We start from the raw sequence: 16,353 nt of genomic DNA on the forward strand, positions 1-16,353 counted from the left end.
TTTCATTCCACAAGTGGCTATTCTGCATTGTTGATGTTGATGCAGACTATCACACAAACATTATTCAATATCAAAATGTTTTCAGGGTAGCTAGTTTCATGTAGCAGCAGTCCTGTCATCGTGCACCATTGGAGAGGCAGATGGACCAGAGATAGACAAGTAAACAGGCTGACAGTTGGGTCAACAGACAGACAGAGACACAAACACAGACAGGTGATCAGAAACAGATGCTCAGGTGGACGGCGAACTCGACCGACAGACAGAGTTGGCGTGCCGTGTGAGGGGCTGAGCGACGAGAGGAGACATTTGGGTGTACAACAGGCCTCCCGCTGTTCTCTGGGAGACAGACGACTTAGAGGGACAGAGCTGAGCTTATACCCCCCCTGTGATTGCCACTGTCTGAGACAACGCGGCGGCTCAGGAAAGATTTGGGAGGAATTTTTTGAGGGGGTAGCATGTGGTGTTGTTGAATCCGAAGACATTATATCCCCTTTCAGCTGCCCATCAATCCGGCGACTGTTAAGTGATTACTTTGTGCAACCTCGAGCAAATTGTGGTCAATGTGTTCCTTTTGAATGAAAGGCTCAAACAAAACTGAACAACAAACTATGCTTTGATTCTCTTCCTGCACAACGTGCTTTATGGATATCTGTGTGCTTAATAGGAATGGAAATGGCTCTTGGGAAATACGTGACAGTCATGTGTTTAGACTTCAAAGAAGATGAAACAAGCCTGAACTGCCCTGTGACCTTTCAGATTTTTTACAACTCAGAAGTGTGACTGCAGGATGTCGCTAAAATCAGACTATATGGAGAGAGAAAAAAAAAAAGAGGTTCAACAAGACCAGCGGGCCTGAAAGGGTACTACGCTCTCCTTTTCAGACGTCGAGTTCATGTTCTTGTAACCAGTTCACTGACTCTTGAGCATCCGGTGCGAGAGCGATAGATGAGGGCAAGAGACAGGGAGGAAGATGAAAGAAAATATGAGCAGGGTAGAGGAGAATTGAGTCAGTAAGATAGAGATTGATGACAGATAGGAAGATGAGAAAAGGCTTACAGGGAGGGAGAGAGGGAGCGGGCCAGTAATCCCAAAAAAAACGAGGAGAGGGAGGGAGTAGACCGAGATAAAGATGAAGAGGTGAGGGGAGGAAAGAGAGATGGCACCACACCGGCCAGGCTGCAGTGTGACCTTCCCCAGCGTCCGCTCTCAAGGACAAAGTGTCATCTGTTAACTGTATCCGTTCCCAGATGGCTTATCTGCAGTAAACTAGTGTCCAAAAAAATGATATTCATTGCTTCTCAACCCACCTTATCAGTTAAATAAACACTCCTTTGGGGATAGAAATTTCCGCCCCCTGACTTTTGTACACTTGCACCGACTGCTGTTTGGATATGCTGAGGCCAGCTTTTATCAGACTCCATGTAATAAAAACAAGTGCCTTTCTTCTCATGATATACAGTGCTGCTTATTGCTCAGCATACAGTACAACCAAGGCCGTCTTGGAAGCTGGGAAGGTAAGAAGAAGGAAAGTTTACCACAAGCTACTGCTTAGTTTGCATACGTTTAATTAATGTTAATGTTCTCCTGATGTTTACAGGGGGATTATATTCAAAACACCTCAAAAACAGTATACAGTTATCATGTGTATACAAATTTGAGTGAATATCCCGCCACAACAAAACATGTACAAAATACACTAATTCTATTTGTAAGCCTCCAGCATTCTTAGGGTTTGCTTTATAGTTTGGCGTGAAGAATTGACGCAAGTCTCCATTACAAAGTTTTAATTTCCCTGTTCTCAACTTAAATGGAGTTTCTGCTGAGACACAATATTCAACCAAAAAACACTGCAGTAGTTAGAGCCTTGAAGTGACTTATTTCTACGATTGTCTCAATAACATCAATAGGAACTTTCCAATTTGTTCAGTTTTAAGTTTAAGAACTGAAAAGAAAATGGGAAGTTGCTAAAACTTTGGATGCACCGATTCAACTTTTTCTCGCCTGATACTAGTTCCAAGACGTTAACTCTGGGGATCTGCCATGCTTCTTTTTTCCAAAAATTTCAAATGTCTATACCGCACCACAGGGAATTAATTGAGATCATTTCATGTAAGATAACATGAGGCCGGTGGACTGCTGACATGACTTAAAGGGATAATTCAGATTATTTTAGGTGGGGCTTTATGAGGTACTTATGCACAGTCAATGTATCACCTACTGTAGATGCCGGTCAACATGTCCCCAGTTTGGAGAAGCAGAGAGGGGAAGCAGCAATGAAGCAATGAATTGCTGGACAAGGTCAGCATCAAAATGCATTTTAGGAGGTCCCATCTAAAAAAAATCTGTGTCAGTTTAAGTGTTTGTTATATTTAGTACATGTTCACCACCGAAATCAGTCATCTTACCTTTCAGAACACAGGAGTTGCTGGTCCACTGCTGCTTTGATCTATTTTTTTTCTATTTTGTTTGTGTTATTGAGTGACTTCAGTCTTTTAAAAAGAAAGAACAACAACGCAAACAAATGAACAGACTGAGGCAACGGTAGACCAGCAACTCGCATTTTCTGCAAGTTTAATTTAATGGCCCACAAAGTTATATTTAACCCATAAGGCAACAAGTGGATGCTTTCTAAAGTTCTAAAATTCTGTTCGGAGGTTCCTAATGTCGGAATGCCTGGAGCAGAAGATAAAAATATTTCCATTCATTTCATACTACAAAACATAATTACACACACTTTCAGCCAGAGAGCTTCACCTGTGTGAATTTTTCATTTAGAGATACAACTGAGAACAACATTTCTTGAGCAGCCACTTGCCACATTAATGGTGGAAGTGAAGTACAGCCAGACTTGGTATTATTTAAAAGACTATATTTTAATCCACAATATGTAAGTTCTCTCACATTCAAATAAAAAAAACCAAAAAAAAAAGGAGTTTGATGACGTCTTGATGTAGCGTGGGATCATACGAGCTGTTTTCTTCATGATTAATCAACCACCATTGCTGATGAAAACCTATCTGACATGACTCAGGCAGAAATCAAGTTCATGGACAAGGTATTTTAATTTAATCCAAATTGTGTCACTCTCTGACATACCCCACGTTTTCCCGGAAGTTATAGCATCCAGTTATCGCACCGAAAAATTTACAGATTTCTCTGTGTTTGGCCATTGTTGGAAACTTCTGGGATAACATAAGCACACAACTCAAAAGACTGATTATGTCTAGCACTTTCAGATGTTTAAACGCAGAAATGTTACATATCATAGCTTCAGTTAAAAGACTAAACTCTGACAAATGTGTTTCTTTTTCTCCTTGCATGTATATTTAGCTCTATGGATAAAATAAATCTACCTGGCAACAGCAAAGCAAGTGCATCCATTGGTGTGCGTGTCTGCAGCACAGCACAGGCACATATAATCAGCGGCTAATAACAACACTGTGGGAGTCGCTGCCCCACCGTAAATCAATGGGCAAAATAATTGCTAATACACTGGTTATCGATTAGTGTGCCCGCCATGCACTCATTTTCTGGGGTGACCGTGGCTAAGCGCTAAAGCAGTGACAAGGGTAAAGTGTTATTTCTCCAAAAGGCACGCAGACAGACAGCTGGGCAGGAAAAAATGACTACAGGGCCTGGGCAGTAATTCTTAATTGACACCTGTCAGAGCAATGGCAGCAGTCACAGCTGCTGCAGGAGAACGTCTACCCAAGTCCTGTTCATCTGTCACTTTTAATACCTTTTCTTCACAGCCCCTCTTTCTCTCCCTCTGTTGTCTTCTTCCCCTCACTCACAGCCTCTCTTTCCCCACCCTGCTTTAACCCAGATGTTCAAGGCCGGATGTTACAGGGACTCCAATGGCGACTCACTAACCTCAACACTGTTTTTTAGTGTTTACTTTACAGATCAAAGATACTTTTTCAGTCTTAGTTTAACTGACTGAGATCTTGACTTAAGCATCAGCGATATGAGGGAGCAAGAGATTCAATAAAATGGAGCAGTGGGAGTAATTTAAACTTCACCGTGTCTGCTTTGGTGGCCATGTATCTCCAAGCTTTATCTCTAGTATGATCACCGTGATTACTGCAACAAGCGCCGCCTCAGTGGCAATTTCTGATACATCAAGTGTAGCACGCACACACACAAAAAAGAAAAGGATGCTGAGTAATTTCTGAGATCACCCGAGCAAAACGCAGAAATGAAATATCTGAATCAGAGCAGAGTCTTTCTGGCTTTGGACAAATTCGATCACAGCAGTGGCGTCTGTCTGAAGTCCAGTGCATCAATCATGCAAGAACACACACAGATACACCGATGCAACATAACACTGGAAATCGTAACTAAAAACATAAAGTGCATTTATGCTAACATACTTAGACGACAAGGACATGCACGACTATTGTTTGCCAAAAGGAAAAAATATGAAAAAGCAACAAAACACTCACAGTAAACACACTGTAGACTGGAGGCAGTGGAGACAGGGGCTCCCTTAAGCGCACACTGACCTCTGAGTGTACTCTGGACCTCCCGTCTTCTTGCCTTAAATCATGACTTGCCATTTTTCCTCTTTCTTTCCTTCCCCCATACTTAACCCAATTCCCTTCATCGTTCTTGGTCTGATTCTTAAACCGCCTGAATTATTAGAGAAACTGTCAGTCCAGTGTGTGTGAGAGGAAGCAAATGCAGCTGGCCCACTTTGTGTGTCTGATTGCTCACAGTTCTTTGCTGTTTTGCTAGAGACTAAAGAAAAAATTCCAGGTCTCAACAATAAACAATGCTCACTTGCTTGGAACAAATAAAATGCCATGGCAGGCCAGTAAATCTAGCAACTCACTTACCTGATGGGCCAAGTGGTAAAAAAAAAGAATTAAACTATTATAGTATTTTAATAATTGATTATTTGTGATTTTTCATTTTAAATAAATCTGTTTTTCAGACCCTCAAATATGGAGATTTCCCACAAATCTTTCTTTATTATCATAATGAAATTAATATCTTTGGATTCTAGACTGCAAAATAAGACATTACAGACATCACACTGGACTTTGAGAAACTGGGACAGACATTTTTCACTAGTTCCTGACATTTTATAGATGTTGCAACCCTTGATTAACCTCAGTTTTTATTGTTATTTACTAACCATTAATAAATAAAACAATTTGTAAAGGGGCAAGTAAAAATTGACTTTGGGCTAGCAGATTTCTGACCCCTTAACGTTGAACCCTGTATTCTGAAGTGTGCAGCTTCATGCAGTTGGTCGGTTGCCTCAAACTCAAAAGTCTAAATAACTGGAACTCTTTGTTTTTTAACATGTAGAAAATAAAGAATCGATTATGTTTAATCGCTAAATAGAGAAGCAACAATTACTTGATTATCTGATTAGTCGATCATCAGAAAATTAATCAGAAAACTATTTTGATAATCAAACAACTGTTTGTTTGTTTTTTCAAAGCAAAAATATGAAACATTTGTTGTCTTCAAATCCTCTCAGATGTGAGCAGTTGATGCCTTTCTTCATCAAACATGCTGGTAAACTGAATAAGTTTGGTTTTTGGGTTGTTGATCAGAAAAAACAAGACATTTTAAGATGCCACCTCTGGCTTTGTGAAATTATAACAGCTATTTTCTGACATTCTATGGACAAATGATTGTTGATTAATCAAGTAAAAAACAATTAAAAATAATCGTTAATCGCCTATTAGTGAATTCCCATGGCCAGGATGAAGGCACATAACCACATACGCTGCGTGAAATACGTATGTTTGTGTTGAATACAAGGGTGAATACATTTTAATTAAGTGTATACATATAAATCCATCAATAGAATTAAGTTTCTATTCCAGGCCTGTGACATCACCTTCCTCTCCTTTCACCCAACTGGCTGTTTCACTCAATCAGCAGGAACAGTTTGCCAATATGGTGTGTGTCTGCTTCTTAGTAATCAGCAACTGGTGCCCTAAACCCCTCAAGGACAGTCATATGGGTGATTTCATTCTTGTTATTATTCCTGTTATTATTTTACATCCCCACTGTTCACTGTGGCTTTTGTTGTGCAGCTGTTTTGAATCGGAGCCAAAATATGTCTGTGAATGGAAAACAGACACACTGCAAATCAGAGACAATAAATACAAGCAGGATGTATTTAAGCGAGTGAGGATGCTCGGGAGTTTCATTCCCGTAAAAATGACCTTGTTTTCTTTACTTCTTTGTCAAGGCTCCTTGTGTCGCGCTTGAGTGAAAATCCAGGTTTTCCTGCTTCCTCTGAACCTCATTAAGCTCTGGGATAGTTTTACCTCGCGGCTGCAGCGCTGAATGCCTTTACATCGTCACCCTGCTTGGCGAGCCTAATTCCCACATATTTTCAATTCGACCCTCTCTTTTCCATAAGAGCAGTCATCGATCTTCATTTGTCACTTAACCTCCACGAAGATGAGGACAGAGAGCGTTAGTTGTGCGAGTGTGCGTATTAGTGTGTGTCTTTGATTTCCTGGAGGCCTACTCGCTCTGACATCACATGCAAATGAAACTGCGGGTGTAGCGGAGTGTGGGATAGCAAATATATCCACTGACTCCTTCAGTCAATGTCACCTGTTAATGACACTTTACATACACTGCCTTATCACAGGATCAGAATATTTCACACACACACACACACACACACACACACACACACACGCAGGGCTGCAAAAACTCAGGGATGCACACGCACACACACGCACGCACACACGCACACACACACACACACACACACACACACACACACACACACACACAAACACACAGACTTGCTCTGTTCTCATCTACTCTTCATTTCAAATAACGTTTTTTTTTCCTCACAGCGCAGCTTCAACTCCTGACAAATGTCATTAAATACTTTATCAGAAGCATCCCGATAAAAACCAACACAAGTTTTCCGAGGTGCTGGCACCTTAGCTGACAGGTGCCGTGAGCTAAATTTCTGCAGAGGAAACACAATGCAAAGTAACAACAACAAAATGTATTAATGCTGCTTGGCTTAGAACTTTGTTCCTGTTCTGTCAAACAAACCAAAAAGCTGTTACCAGAAAGATCAGAGGGAAAGCATTAAGAAAATCTCTCACATTCATTGCACGCCATATATATTCACCTACACCTATTAAAAACTACCTGCAGTGCACATACTGTCTGACTGTTTACAGTGAGAGCTCCTGTTCTCAGCATAAGCAAACGCCTAAGTTGATTGTATCAAGGCAGCTTGCAAGACTTGACACCTTGCTCCAATTTGTTCCCGAGTTCCCAAACCTGAACGTGACGTCTTGAAATTGTTCATTTTGTTTTTGGACCAGCAGTCCAAAAAACAAAAATATTGAATTTACGATTACTTTAAACAGAAAAAAGCATCTGAGGAATAAAAAACTGAGAATGTTAAAACACAGGGTTGCAGCGGTACACTGTTCTACTGTGCTGTGAAAATTGGTAGTTATCATACCATGTAAATTTGCTTAAAGCTACTACAGGAAGCTTTTAACTTGTTATGAAACTGTTTCAATTTAATATTGATGCCTTTAAATGATCTTGTTTGCTTATGTAGATCATTTAAATGCATCATTTAATATTGATGCCTTTAAATGATCTACATATGCAGACAAGACCATCAGTGAGAAATCTGGCTATTTCTATACAGTTATTCTTAATTCTCTTCCACCGGGTCGGAGTCTCCTTGAATGCAGATGAAACAAGCCTGTGATTACATTTTCCCAGGCAAAGTTACAGTGACTAGTGTGTTAGCCAGTTAAAATGAAGCAGGAGGAGATGTTTAGATTTTATTTTTTATTTGTTACGGTGGTGGGAAAACTACTGCTTTTGTCCACAGGGGCCTCTAAAGTCAACCAAATGTGAAACTTTCTTGTAGTAGCTTTAAATATGGAATTAAATTCTACCATAATCAGTTTTATCGAAAGAAAAAAAAAATTAATTTATATCAAGTTTCATGTCTGTCAGGACACAATATTTTTTTTTAAATTGGGCTAAAATAAAGCATTTGTGGAACCAAAGAAAGCACTTCTATTTTCATTCCAAGTGTCAAAATAACAGTTATTAATAATGATCGTATAATAACCTATACCCTAATACCTTGATATTTTCTGAGATGGCTGTCAGACTGAAAATCTCATACAATCCTGCAATCCTTATATGTAATGATACAAAGAATTACGCGATCCTAAAAATTTGGAGCAAGACATTTTCTTTAGCTCAAGTATTTGTTTCAGTACTAATTTTGATTGCTCAAGTTTTTTCAAGGTGCTGGCTTCTTAGCTGACAGGTGCTGTGAACGAAATTTCTGCAGAGGAAACACAATGCAAAGTAAGAACAACGAAATGTATTAATGCTACTCGGCTTAGAACTTTGTTCCTGTTCTGTCAAACAAACCGAAAAGCTGTTACCAGAAAGATCAGCACGAATGTATTAAGAAAATCCATATACATTCACCCGCACCTATTAAAATCTACCTGCAGTGCACATACTGTCTGAGTGTTTACAGTGAGAGCTCATGTTCTGAGCGTAAGCCAACATCCCAACTTGTAACCTCGTTACAGGAGGTGTTTGTGTCCAGCACGGTGTTGGCTTCACATTCGTCACACTGCGTGCAACCTCTGCTGTTGACTTTACACTGGAACAACTGGGGGTGCGTATATGAGAAGTGGCTAACACCGAGTTGATTATATCAAGGCAGCTTGCAGACTTGACACCTTGCTGAATTTGTAAGCATTAATCGGTGGGGCCCTGTCACTGATCCGTCAGCTACCTGGATAATTAGGGACCACGGCTAACGATGCCGTCGGGAAGAAGGGAAGCTCAACTTCTCCCCCACCCGCCCACCCTCAAGTCATAATTAAGAGACTCCTTTTTGCATTGAGGCAGCGTTAGCGGCAGTATATGTGTTTAGGAGAGGCGAAGGCAGATGTCAGTGGAGAAGCTCACAAGGCAAGTACTGTCTGTGCATCCTGTTCCATCAGTGTGTGGCTTCAATCTGGACATGTTGCAGGGTGCTTTAATTAAACATGTGCTGAGCTAAGCTATACAGACAGATCATTAAAACGTAGCTCTGAAGTTCGTTTATTAGAGACACTGAATCATACTGTACATATTAAAGAAATTAACGGCATCTCTCACTGTAACCTGGATGCTTGATTTATGTTTAGAGTGCTAAACTTTTTAATTAGTGGCATCAGAGTGTAAGTGGCCAGGCCCAGCCGGTTGCCTTGAACGTTTCTATCAAGACAGCAGACAAAGGCGAACTAATTACCGTCTTCAGCTATGAAGGAACACATTTCTACACGGTCATGTTTGACAGTATCACAGCATGTCACTTTCTCTGCCTTCATGACCTGCACTAATTCTGTCAGTCCGGAAGCTGCTCTTCTCTGCTGTCAGTGCAGATGAGAAACCAGCACAGGATCAAATGTTTCTAAACTTTAACACCTAACAGCGAAAGGAAACTCAGATGCTCTGCTTAATTCAACCTAAGAACACTACACCAGTATAAAGATGTTAATCCAATACTCTTGTGTCCTGGTGAATCCCACTGTGGATTGCTCCGCCTCTTCCTCTGTCTCCGTCAGTAAAACTAATGTTTGTTGTCAGGACAGATAATAAAAAAAAAAAAGGATATTTTCTTTTGCAACTAGACCTTTTTAACTCCTGTGCAATAAATTGAATATAGTGTCACACTGTAATCACACTGACAAGTTGAATGATTAGTTGACAGATTCATTACTTAGAGTGACAGTGTTTGATTTAAGATATTGCAGCTGGCAAACTAAAAGCAGGAGTAGACGTGCAGCAATGCCATTAATTTTCCAGTAGTGATCAAAAGTGTGACCTCCGTATCAAAGCAAATACAGAATTATAGCTTCTTTGTCTATCTTCCATATAACATCTCACCTTTACTAATTAAACTAATTACAGGTTATATAGCTTTAATGTCTATAGTATGTTGTCATATAGAACATGCTGCCACTGATGCACACAGTTTGATGTCATGCAGTTATTCAAACAGCCATAAAGGAGGTGTTGATTAGCACTACTTCCTGTCAAACTCTTTATAGGTATCAAGTTGGTTCTGTGCTATTTAAACCATTTATCACTGCACTTCAATTAGGGTTGCAACTAACAATTGTTTTCGATTAAAAGATCAGTGTATAAAATAAAGGAAAATGTGTTTTAAAAGTTCCCACATTTAGGGCAGGTTACTGAACTTTGATACTTTTATGGCACAGACCAAACTGCTTCAGTATTATCGAGTATCGAAAAATGCCTTTTCATTCGGTACCAGCTTTTGATACCATAGGAGTAAATCTTCAAGTTGTGCTTTTTATGCACTGAGTGGAAAAATCCCAAGGTGATGAACATAAAAAAAATTAAGTTTAACTACTTGTGGTGAATAGGTTCATATTTTTACGTTACATAACTGATTTTAGTGTGTAAAAAAAGAGATGAAACCCAAAACTAAGATTTGTACTGTAATGTATAACGTAATTTTCATTTTGGTTTGTTAGTTCTACTCACATGTCAAGGTCTTGTCTGACCTATGGTCCAAAAATTTAAATATACAATTTTTGATTATATTAAGAAGCAGCAAATTCTCACATTTGAGAAGCAAGAAACAAAGAATGTTAATACATCAGGGTTGCAGCGGTAAACCGTTCTCATGGTGGAGATGTATAATAGCTTATCTATAGCATTGAATTCTACCATATTAGTGAGAAGAAGAAAAATGAAGTTTAAATCAAGTTTGATGTCTGTCAGGACAATATTTTGTGTAATTACAATACAGGGTTTGTTCAAAAAAGTTCTGTTTTCATTCCTTGTAAGTTAATAATAATAATAATATTAACAAAGGTATCTAAAAAGGTATTGAGTATAGTTTTATGCTATTATTAGGGGCGTCACAATTTCAACATTAATAAAAAAAAATCTATCTAAATGAGCTTTCAATTTCAGGAATCAAAGCAAAAGGCAGAGTCGGAGATGCTCCCAGTATTTTTGTTTTGTTTTTCTCTCCACCCCCACCTACTTAGATTTGGCGACCAATGACGTCCCCAACTAGCGTTGCATCAAAGTTTAAAATTCTGGTATTGTGACAACTCTACCATGAAAGTGTGATATTTTCTGAGACAGGTATCGTAACGTGAAAATCTCACAGTATTGCAGCAACCCTAATGCATAGTGTAAACGATTAATTGACTATAAAAATTGTTGGTGATACATTTTCTGTTGATCGACCAATCACTGCAGCTCTAACTTTGATTGCACATAATTAAAGATAACATCAGCACAATAACATTAGTTTTACACCTTGCTGTCTTTTACTAGAATGGTTAACATGAGTTGAACATATAAAATTCATAACAAAGAGAAAAACAAAAATCACTCACAGTCGCTGTCCCAAAACTGGTCATATTTTTTCAAATTTCACCTCCTCCTGCATTAGTATTCTCATCACAATTACTTGATATTACTGCATTATTTACCTTTATTACTCGAGGTCCTGCGAGAAATACCTCTACACAACTCCACTTCAGTGAGAGGGGACAAAATAAAACTGAAAATGACGACAAATGACTGCAGCAAAAGTCTCTGCTGCTCAAATTGCACTGCACTGAACTCAACTGCCAAAACTAACAGATGCAGTAATGCGGTTCCAAATGAAAGAACACTGATGTATTGTCACTGGTCATAAACTAGATAGGGTACAGCGCCATTACAGGGTCTAAAATCATCACTGTGACTGATGAAACAGAGCCCATTTGAAATGGCATACAAAGAGCCATTGAAGCCTCAATCTCTCTCTGAGGAGCGTATGCAACATTTTGTTTTAGTGCAACTCCAAAGTGACAAATCGAGGTGGTGGAAATATCTGGTAATGCATTGTAAAAATAGCCTCGCGTTTATAGGTGTGTGTGCACGGAGGAAGTGCACACACACATCAGTAGAGGTGTTAAAGTTTGTGCATTGACCATATGTCATGCACTGGAAATAATGCAGAGACAAAGCCTGCCAGGCTGGGATTGACCATTACTGCCTGTGATGTATGTGTCTGTCACAAAAACAGACAATTAAATCAATATTCAAAAGCTGAGCGGGAATGGGGCCACTTCAGAGCTCAACTCAATGACCAGAAGAGGCTGGAAAACAGGAATACTTTTCACAAAAATGCTCTCTTTTGGGGATTTCACCACTATTTGTGGCAGAGGAGGTATAAACCGACACTGTTCTGCAGGCTCTTCAAACACATTTCTCTCTATCCATCACTAAAGCCTCGCGTCAATTAGAAATTACAGCCCCACCGAGTTCAAAGTCTTTCTGTCACAACCTTGATTAAGTCTGCTTAACCTCACATTTCCACCGCCTGCTTAACATTCTACAGCTGTTTTATTCGGCTTTGGTCATTACTGCACCAACTTCAAAGGGTTCCTCCTCTTTTACCCCCCCCCCCATCCACGTCATTTTGAAAATGCACGTCAATCACACACATCTCCCAGGGATATCAAATGGATTCAGGCAAACATGCGATTCTCTGGCAGAACAGTTCACGTCTGGTCAACTTAACGATAACATGTAGGCACGAGTGTCAAAAGGCAAGATGTGCGGGAGGAAACGGAAACTGCAAAGAATTTCTCTGAAAATATGCAGTCATTTACTGTTACTGAAGTCATTTACTCGGAAAACACACAAAAAGACGCTTGTTAAATAGACTCTCATCTTTAACACAGATAAAGACTTCTTACATTAATTTAGAGCTGCAACTAACAATTATTTTCATTGTCAATTATTTTCAATGTGGATAATTTTCACGCTTAATTGATTAGTTATTTGGTCCATAAAGTGACAGAAAATGGTTGATCAGTTTCCTAAAGCCCAAGATGACGTCTTCAGATGTCTTGCTTTGTCCAAAACCCAAACATATTCAGTTTATTGTCATAAAAGAAACCAGAAATCTCATCAGTAACACACCTAAATACTTGAATTCACATAATTTTAGGGCCGCAACTAATGATTATTTTGCATTGTTGATTATTTTCTCGATTAATCAGTTAGTTGTTTGGCCTTTATAATGTCAGAAAATGGTGATGAATGTCGATCTGCGTTTCCCAAAGTCCAAGATGACATCCTCTAATGTCTCCTTTTACCCAAACATATTCCCTTCACTGTCATAACAGAATAAAGAAACCAGAGAATATTCATTTTTAAGAATATGAAATCAGAGAATTTTGACTTTACTTCTTGGGAAAAAAATCAAATTGATTAATCAATTTTCAAAATAGTTGGCCATTAATTTAATATTCAACATTTCTTAAAAACATTATGTGGAGTCATATAAACATAATTCCTTTCAACCATCACTTATGACCCACTAGACGTGTGGTGGCTGCTGTCTAAAGAGTCATTTCCCTCTGCCTGTATTTCTTTATTTTTCTCTCTATTTTGCTCTGCTCGTGATGCTTTACCAACTTAAAACATCTGTATTTCAAGCCCTGGCATCTTTCTGGTGCATTTACAAACAGCCTGGACAAATCCTACTGATTCTACTTGTAATAATCGATTCATAATCGATTAATCGTTGCAGCTCTCTGTCATTTACATGTTTCATTTGATTTTAGGTTCATAGTTAACAGGTTTGTGATGACAGAAAGTTACTTCACTGGGTTTTAATATCATGTAGGATCAATAATGTTCTATTTTTGATGTACAGAGCAGGTTTGTGGTAACAAATAGTAATTTTACACACTTTATCTCCTCATTAATCGTTCTTATACTCATAGTTGGTGTCAGGTATTCAAACATTTATCATTTCCTTCCTTTCTCTCAGAGATGGGCACAGAGGTCAGGTCAGGAGGTAACCTCCCCACTTCATCCTGCAGTGTTTTTAGGACTATTTTTGCACAAGATGCTTCTCTGTGATCTCGCTACGCCCCAGCACCCCCCCCACAACCACCCTCCTCCTCCCCTTGTTCCCTCCCCCTCGGGTATTAATCGCAAAGTATTTATCCCGCTTGAGAACTTTTCTTTCAATTTGTCTTTTCTTTTTTGCTCCTCGGCGGGGGCAAAAAGTTATCCCTTTGAGGGAGTCCAGCTGCCGGGGCGCATGCGTGTCTCTATGGTGAATGATTTACTGATGTTTATCAGGAATGAATAGATCAAAGGCAGTCGCATGACAGGCGATCAATCAAGCATCAAATCAAGGATGGCAATCCCGGAGCGGAACACAAGCTGAAAAATACGCCACTTTTCTTTCTTTTCTTTGCTTTTTTCTCACTGGCACTGACACATCAAACACGTTAGCCTGTAAAAATGAGATAAGATGAGCTTTGTTTGGAGAACTTGTATGCTGGCAACCTAAAGGAGGATCAGCTTTAAAGCGTTAAAAGTGATGTGCAGAATTGGCATGCGTAAAAGACACAGTCAAACACACCTCATATGAGCAGAAATCAACTTGTTATGGCTGTCCAGGTGTTTGGAAATTATGCATACGTGCAGAATTTACCTGACACTTGGTTTTTCAGTACACTGAATGCACATAACTGTCCATGAGTTTTCCTGTTGTCCTTGTATCCTACATCAGGCCTGTGCGCACTAATTCCTGCCTGTTCATCGTGCCCGTGCTGAGGAATAAAGTGTGTGTGAGTGTGTGTGTGTGTGTGTGAGCCGGGGCTTACCTGCTGACCGCCGCGGTGCTTGCTGCTTTCTCCTCGGCATGCTGCTGCAAGACTTTCCGCTTGACTTTTCATGCAGAGATCAGAATAGCGGACGGAGCTGGAGAGGAAAGCGGTGGAGGAAATCACAACCAGCAGCGTTTCCTCTGCTCTTCAGCGGGATGAGGACGAGATTTAGTAAAGTGTAGATCCCTCGCAGGGGTGAAGAAGTCTTATATTATCGATGCAAGTGGAGGTTTAATCTCTGCTGATCATTTTATAATCGGTATGTCCGCTGAGAAAATGAAGATTACAGAGAATTTAAAGCGTCCGTTAACTTCTGCCGATCACAGAAACTCATCGCAGGCTGCCGGTTCGGTAAGAAACTGGCGGAAAGCTCCGTGCGGATCTCAGTCTATCGAGGAGCCTCACCGCGTTTCCATGAAAATAGGCTTACACCCTTCTCTGGTACTGTTTCATACCTCTATTCAGGGCGAAAGTGAAGAAAACGGAGCTCCTCTTCGTGCGTTTTTGGAGTCCAAACTGCGCTGTAGTGTCTCGTCCGTCCAGGTGCCAGTTCCGCTCTCCACGGGCTTGAAAAGAGAGGAAAGAGTGACACGTTAGCCGGGCTGGGTGTGTGTCAATCAGTCAGAAAGAAGCCCGCAGCAATCAGCTCTGAAAACACCCCCTGGATCATGAAATACTCACATATGCGCCGTCCGTCCGATTGTCAACACGGACACTTGACGAATTTCTCAGAAAGTCATCCCCAAAAACAGCCGCCCTCTGCACCACAGACTGCGCCTTATTGTTTTTTACTTATTATTATTTATTCTAACGAGAGTCCCTCCGATATCCTCCGCAGTGAAATGTGCGCACATTGGTGATGCGCGGTGCGTTCAGACAGCTCCCACTGATAGACAGACACATCCAGCTGCCTTTCCGGCCTCTCCTTTACTCCACCCCTCCACAAGCGTCACCCTGACAGTCAAAGCCCACCTGTCAATCTGCGGCTCTAATTGTTCACTGGGATAGCTTTCATTTCAACGCCGTCCTGTCCCCCCCGCACACACAAATACAGGCAGAGAGACGCGTCCTGCCCCCGTACGTCAACATACGAGCGGCCGATTTGTAAAGTTGCACTAAAACAACAGAATGAGAGGTGCCCAAAAAAGTTGACGTGTAGAATATGTGCGTGTGAAGAAGACATTTATAAAAATCTCTCAAATCAAAATGAGATTTGGTGCACTAGTCGCTGCCACATCATTTCACTGTCATATTAAGTGAGTATTTGGTGAGGATTGCGATCATATTTTTCACTGGCATTACCAATGGTCCAATCAAACCTTTTAATTTGGAAAAAATAAGAAAATAAATAAATAAAAATAGAGATCTGCATATAAATCGACGAATAAACCTATTAGACTTTGTTGATCCTGCAGAAGGAGGATAATCTTTGAAGCAAAGCAAAACCAGGCTTGACTGATTATTGGGATTATACCCTGAAACATCAATCAATAATAATAAGCAGTGTGGCTTAAAACGCAAATGACATTATATCAAGTTTTTCCTCGGATGAAACATAATTTTATGTCACTCCCTGCTCATTTTTCACCCTCCAGCTCAAAACTGAAGAGAACTATAAGGAGTTTCAGTTGTTCAGATCAGCTCTTCGGTG

The 16,353-nt window shown here is 40.1% G+C and overlaps 1 protein-coding gene across 1 annotated transcript in view; it reads right to left on the reverse strand.

The window, feature by feature from the left end:
* tshz1 (teashirt zinc finger homeobox 1) overlaps positions 1 to 15,602 on the reverse strand; it is a 40,247-nt gene extending 24,645 nt beyond the window's left edge. The window contains exons 1-2 of the mRNA XM_084739366.1: positions 15,384 to 15,602; positions 14,700 to 15,268 (exon numbers count right to left, since the gene is read on the reverse strand). Coding sequence (XP_084595492.1) covers positions 14,700 to 14,739 — 40 coding nt within the window. The 5' untranslated portion in view covers positions 14,740 to 15,268; positions 15,384 to 15,602. The remainder of the gene's footprint in view (positions 1 to 14,699; positions 15,269 to 15,383) is intronic.
* Positions 15,603 to 16,353: the final 751 nt, after the last annotated feature.

The sequence above is a fragment of the Lutjanus erythropterus genome, chromosome 16 (genome assembly GCF_056507025.1).
Source record: "Lutjanus erythropterus isolate fLutEry1 chromosome 16, fLutEry1.hap2, whole genome shotgun sequence".
Classification (NCBI taxonomy): domain Eukaryota; kingdom Metazoa; phylum Chordata; class Actinopteri; order Lutjaniformes; family Lutjanidae; genus Lutjanus; species Lutjanus erythropterus.